Below are 6,286 nucleotides of genomic sequence, written 5' to 3'. Positions count from 1 at the left end.
ATGACAAAGTCCTTCCAAGAAGCAGAGATGGTAAAAGAGGCAATCGTTAAAGCAGCTGACACTTGTTCTGGGTCTTTAAAAATTAAGTCAAAAATATTATCTTCAATCAAAGCTCTCCAGCTGTCAATAAGTACAGTTACACAGCACTTTGAAGCCGTGGCTGAGGATTTAACCCAATAAATGTGTAAGGACATCAGCGATCATGAGTGTTTGTCACTGGAGTATTGGAACTTACTCACAGAGCTAAAGTACAATGACTGCATTATTCGGCTCCACTTATTTATGTGAGTCAGCCTTTTCCCACGTGAAGAACATCAAGTCCAAGAATTCTTCCACCTTATCTGATGAACATTTGGAAGTGCGCTTGAGACTGGCTGTCAGCAGCTACTGTCTGAACTATGCATCACTGGCAGATTCATTTCAGTGCAATCATTTAAGTAAACTTCAGTAATGACAAAAAAATTCCATTGTTAATTATGTTGTGTTCTGCAAGATTTGCTCATGCAGTGATGTAAGGTACATCAACATACATTGGTGCAGAGCTACATTGAACAAGGTGAGGCAGTGTTCCAGGACTTTAAAAATAAGGCAGAAATAATATTTTATCTCTGCTGCTACTTGTTGCCAAACTATCAACGCAGTATTCAAGTTTGGACCCTAGCCACCTTATCTTTACTTGCTTCTTGAGATTTTCTCAGCCTCATTCTGTTATTCTTTGTTTTTAGTTTGCCATCTGCTCTGGATCAACCCAATGCTTAAGTACCTGGCATCATTAGTGCCAAGGGGGAGGATAGGAGCTGCTGCCAGAGGCAGCCACGCAGAGGGAAGTGGCTTGGCCACACTCCTGGCATTTGGAAGCTGACAAGAACTATATTGACCTCCGCCTAGTTAAACAAATGACAATTCATCGGTTGGCTCTGATGACTCCCAAAAGTTACACTGCCCTTGATGTGCGTCTGATCTCACGGGATATCATTCAGCAGAAGACCGCTCCCATTACCTTCAAATTATCGAATAACCTTCTTCAAAGACAAAGTTTTCATGTTCCCTTCCCTTGAGATTCCCCTCGTTCTTGGCTTGCCGTGGCTGAGACTCCATAACCCCAGTATTGACTGACCATTCCTAAGATCACCTCGTGGCGAAATTACTACTTTGAGAACTACTGTAGTTGCATTCTGCTGCAGTGCACCCAAGTGGCCAAAATCTAACTGAATCCACTGATTTACAGTACAATACAGTGTCCCCTCCATTGATCATGACCTGGCTCCAGTATTCAGAAAGCAGCAGGCGATCTCTCTAACCTCGCACACACTGACAATTGTGCTATTGACCCACAGCCCGGTGCCCCATTACCTAATGACCATTGGCTATTTTAAGGAAGTGTTAGCTAAAAATGTCTTGGAGGTGAAAAAAGTGTCAAATTGACGGAAGGACAGATGGTGGTAGAATTTGCAAAAAGTGTGGAAATGGCTGTAGCGAACACTTTCTTCCAGAAGAGGCAGGAACATAGGGTGACCTACAAGATGGATTAGAGTTTTTGCAAATGATGTAATCTAAAGTATGTTACTGACCGCGGTAGGACAGAGTGTAGCTAGGCAGCATAGGATGGTGGTATGTAGAATGACTCTGGTCATTGGAAGGAAGATTAAGTGGACAAAATCTGTGCAGAAAACCATGTGATGACCCACAGCCCGGTGCCCCATTACCTAATGACCATTGGCTATTTTAAGGAAGTGTTAGCTAAAAATGTCTTGGAGGTGAAAAAAGTGTCAAATTGACGGAAGGACAGATGGTGGTAGACTTTGCAAAAAGTGTGGAAATGGCTGTAGTGAACACTTTCTTCCAGAAGAGGCAGGAACATAGGGTGACCTACAAGGTGGATTAGAGTTCATGCAAACGATGTAATCTTAAGTATGTTACTGACCGCGGTAGGGCAGAGTGTAGCGAGGCAGCATAGGATGGTGGTATGTAGAATGATTCTGGTCATTGGAAGGAAGATTAAGTGGACAAAATCTGTGCAGAAAACCATGTGATGACCCACAGCCCGGTGCCCCATTACCTAATGACCATTGGCTATTTTAAAGAAGTGTTAACTAAAAATGTCTTGGAGGTGAAAAAAGTGTCAAATTGAGGGAAGAACAGATGGTGGTAGACTTTGCAAAAAGTGTGTAAATGGCTGTAGTGAACACTTTCTTCCAGAAGAGGCAGGAACATAGGGTGACCTACAAGGTGGATTAGAGTTCATGCAAACGATGTAATCTTAAGTATGTTACTGACCGCGGCAGGGCAGAGTGTAGCGAGGCAGCAGAGGATGGTGGTATGTAGAATGACTCTGGTCATTGGAAGGAAGATTAAGTGGACAAAATCTGTGCAGAAAACCATGTGATGACCCACAGCCCGGTGCCCCATTACCTAATGACCATTGGCTATTTTAAAGAAGTGTTAGCTAAAAATGTCTTGGAGGTGAAAAAAGTGTCAAATTGAGGGAAGAACAGATGGTGGTAGACTTTGCAAAAAGTGTGTAAATGGCTGTAGTGAACACTTTCTTCCAGAAGAGGCAGGAACATAGGGTGACCTACAAGGTGGATTAGAGTTCATGCAAACGATGTAATCTTAAGTATGTTACTGACCGCGGTAGGGCAGAGTGCAGCGAGGCAGCATAGGATGGTGGTATGTAGAATGACTCTGGTCATTGGAAGGAAGATTAAGTGGACAAAATCTGTGCAGAGAACCATGTGATGGAGCAAGGCAGACTTTTGTGTATCTTTTCGAGAAGAGATGAGACATGCTCTTGTTCGACAGAAGGAACTTTCACAAGACTGTTCCAATGCAGTGACAGGCAAGAGAGTAGTGTTCACCCATTTTTCACTGGGGTTACATTCCTTAGGCAATAGAAAATCATGTATAATGCATGCAGTATTAAAATACCTATGTATTATATTATACATTTGCAACCAGAAAGTGCACTTAAAAGTATGACATTTTCCAAAAAATGAAGAGCACACCTTAAGTGCACATTGAGCTCCATAATCTGCAGGATTTTTCAAATTTTATTAGTTTTATTATTTGCTAGTTATGCTATTCTGTATTCTGAAGTGTGATCATTTTAGTTTTGATGTGACATTGTCAGTGTGACCAACATCTTGAGTAATGACTTGCCGACGCTGTGAGTATTTTGGATAATATGAGCTTCTTCTGCTTACAAATGTAAAATTGAAATTGTTCCTCAATGCCTCATGAACACCATTATATGGTAGTTTGTGTATATTCTGAAACACATGCTAGCATGCATGCCAACAATGTAACTGGTGAGTTCAAGTGTACTTCATTGGACTAGTTGCAGAGCAACACTTAGAGATCTTGGAACTCAGTGTGCACAAAAGGCACACTATGATGTAAGTCTATTTAGGGAAGGATTTTAGACTTCTAGGTAAACCTTATGGTTGTGAAAATATAGTAAATTAAAAAAAAAATGAGAGCAAAATTTTCGGGGCAGCCAATGGGCAAGGGCACAATGTACTTGGTGTATCGTGGTAGAAAGAAAAGAAGGCGACTTGGTGGTGGAATCTCAAAGTACAGGAAATCATACAAGAAAAGAGTATAGGTAAGAAGAATACATGGAGATGCAATGCGGGACAAAGCAAGATGTGGCAAAGGATAAACAATACCCAAGACATGTGTCATGATCCTGCCGGTCCAGCCCTGGTTGCACGGGTGCCCACGCGGCTGCGCTGATTGGGAGGCAGACACCTGCGCCTCATCCTGGCTGATTGGTCCCGGTGTATATAGGACCATGGGGACGACTGGTCTGGCGCCAGACCGTTGCGGTTCATGCCCCATTCCAGCACTCCCGTATCTCTGATCGTTTTCACGTGTGTACCGACCTCCACCTGTCCTCTGACCAACCCCGTAAGCCTGACTCCTTTGATACTCCTGCCTGCTTTGATCGATCTCCCGTGTACCGACTCCTGCCTGCCCGTGGACCTGCACTCCACGCCCGACGTAATTACTACCGCTGCTGCACCTGACTGCCTGCCCGATCCCTGACCTTGGAATAATAAACGTTTTTCCCGAATTACCTCTGCTCTCCAGTGTAACTGCTGCATTTGTGTCCTACCTCCTTTCCGATGGGTCGTGACAGAACGATCTGGCCAAAACAGGACCCAGCAGGAAAGACCCGGTGTCGCCAGGACCGACGCAAGGTAGACCGACTACCGGAGGACCAAGCCTGTCCGATCCAGGTAGGCTCCATGACGTTCTCCGCTTCCGTGTCACACGCTCCGCCGGCAAGCTATGAATACGTCCCGACCACGACCCGTCCAGCACCTCACATTCTGTTAGACTCTAATTTTTTGGACTACGAGGAGGGCCGTGATTTATATGACCGGCTGCCTGACTATGACTCGGATTATTTTTACTATGAATCTCTTTTCCCGATCTTTAATCCCAGTCAGTTAGCTTCACCTTCCCGCTTTTCCAGCTCCCGAGCGTCTTTGCCCGGTAGGTCCGGGTCCACCAATCCATTTGAGGGAACCCGCTTGGCCATCCACCCGTGTCCTCTGCGTGGCGGCCAGAGGAGACGTCCAGGCTGGGCGCCCCCGTGTGCCTCCCGCTGCGCGGCAACAAAGTCGCCGTCCTCGTTCACCCACTCCTCACCGGCTTAGACCGGCAGAACCGCAGCTGGTGGCGAAGCTTCCAGTCCAGAGTGAGGAGGGGCCGCCAAATCACAAAGTGTTCTGCCGCGAAATGCGGGCGGAGTTGGAGCGACAGAGCGTCGAACTGGCGGCTCTCACGGCCCAGATCCGGTAAGGATTAGAGAACGAGCCGAGCTACGCTGACGTCGCGACTGCGACTGAATTTTGCTCATGCGGCAGTGGCAACGGATCCGCTACCAAGCATGGCTCATGTCGCTGTTGCAACGGATCTGCTGCCAAGACACGCCCACGTTGCAGTTTCGACGGACTCGTGACTGACTTTTGCTCACACGGCAGTGGCAACTGATCTGCTACCAAGCCAAGCGCACGTTGCAGTGGGAACGGATCCGCCACCTCGCCATTCCCACGTCGCAGTTTTGGCTGTTTCACTGCAGGCTCACACGGCGGTGGCCACTGATCCGCTGCCAAGCAGAGCTCACGTGGCAGTGGAGACTGATCCGCCGCCGGCTCACGTTGCTGTCCAGGAGGTGGCGACGTCTCCGGAGCCGCTTCTCATCCGTGTCCAGGAGTACCGGTGGCGACCGTTCCGCGGCTGCTCCACCCTCCTGCTTCGTCGGCGGTTAGGCTACCGCTGCTGCAACTGACTGCCTCCCCGATCCCTGACCTTGGAAAAATAAACGTTTTTCCGAATTACCTCTGCGTCTCCCGTGTACTCCTGCATTTGGGTCCTACCTCCGTTCCGATGGGTCGTGACAACATGTATGCCAGGTTTGCCACTAAAGAAGGGGGGAAAGGTCTGTATAGGTTGGCCAGACAGACGCATTGAGATGGGAAGGATGTGCAGTAGGTTAGGGTGATAGGTATGGACTGCGATGTAAATGTGTTTATTGTTTGTTGTTGCACAGTCTCCGAAACTTCTGTTATTTGCTTTTCGAAAATATAATGGCAAATATTATACTGCATTGTTTTTACAGTACAATAGACAGAATATAAATCCGGTGGGACACGTTGATCTATTTCACTTGAATACATTGTAGTCAAATGATTTTGTTTGAAGTATAAAATACTTCAACATATGACCTTGTACACAGCAATAATGTGATTAGTCCAGCATCGTCTCTATTGTGCTTTGCTATTGACCGCTGATGAAAGTGTTTCCCTCTGAGAGATGTTGAAAAATATTGTGCTGACTTGATTCCCTCTCTCGCTCACTCAAATACAAGCTTGTAGGCTGGTCACCTTAAAAGTGTAAATAGCTCATCCATATTTCATGCAACTAACCTGTGCAGGTCGGATCTGACACTAATAACTCAAGTGGGACAGGTGAGCATGATGCTGATGTGAAGTGTTTGCAGTTATTTTTATGCTTACTAAATACATACTAAATACTTCTAACTACAGGCGTTTCTGCTGAAGCACAGTTAAAATCAATCCTAGCACCTCTAAAATCTGAACGATTTGAAAAAAAAAAGTAGAGAACTCTCTATCCTTTTTCAAATAACCTTTAAATGTGTTGTCCACAGGGTTCAAACTCAAGGCCGGGGGCCAGATCCAGCCTGCCACATGATTTTATGTGGCTGTGAAGGCAAATCATGTGTCAACTTCCATCATTCTTATTAAAATCTGTACCA

The 6,286-nt window shown here is 46.0% G+C and overlaps 1 protein-coding gene across 1 annotated transcript; it reads left to right on the top strand.

The window, feature by feature from the left end:
• Window positions 1–5,047, top strand: LOC133505918 (uncharacterized). The gene is made up of 3 exons (XM_061829467.1): window positions 1–30; window positions 4,142–4,241; window positions 4,481–5,047. Exons 1-3 carry the CDS (start codon window positions 1–3, stop codon window positions 4,807–4,809), a joined length of 459 nt encoding a protein of 152 aa, XP_061685451.1. The 3' UTR covers window positions 4,810–5,047.
• The last annotated feature ends 1,239 nt before the right edge of the window (window positions 5,048–6,286 follow it).

This window comes from Syngnathoides biaculeatus, chromosome 9 (genome assembly GCF_019802595.1).
Source record: "Syngnathoides biaculeatus isolate LvHL_M chromosome 9, ASM1980259v1, whole genome shotgun sequence".
NCBI lineage: Eukaryota > Metazoa > Chordata > Actinopteri > Syngnathiformes > Syngnathidae > Syngnathoides > Syngnathoides biaculeatus.
Note: the sequence above shows the minus strand (reverse complement) of the source record. Positions and strands in the feature narration are given on the sequence as shown.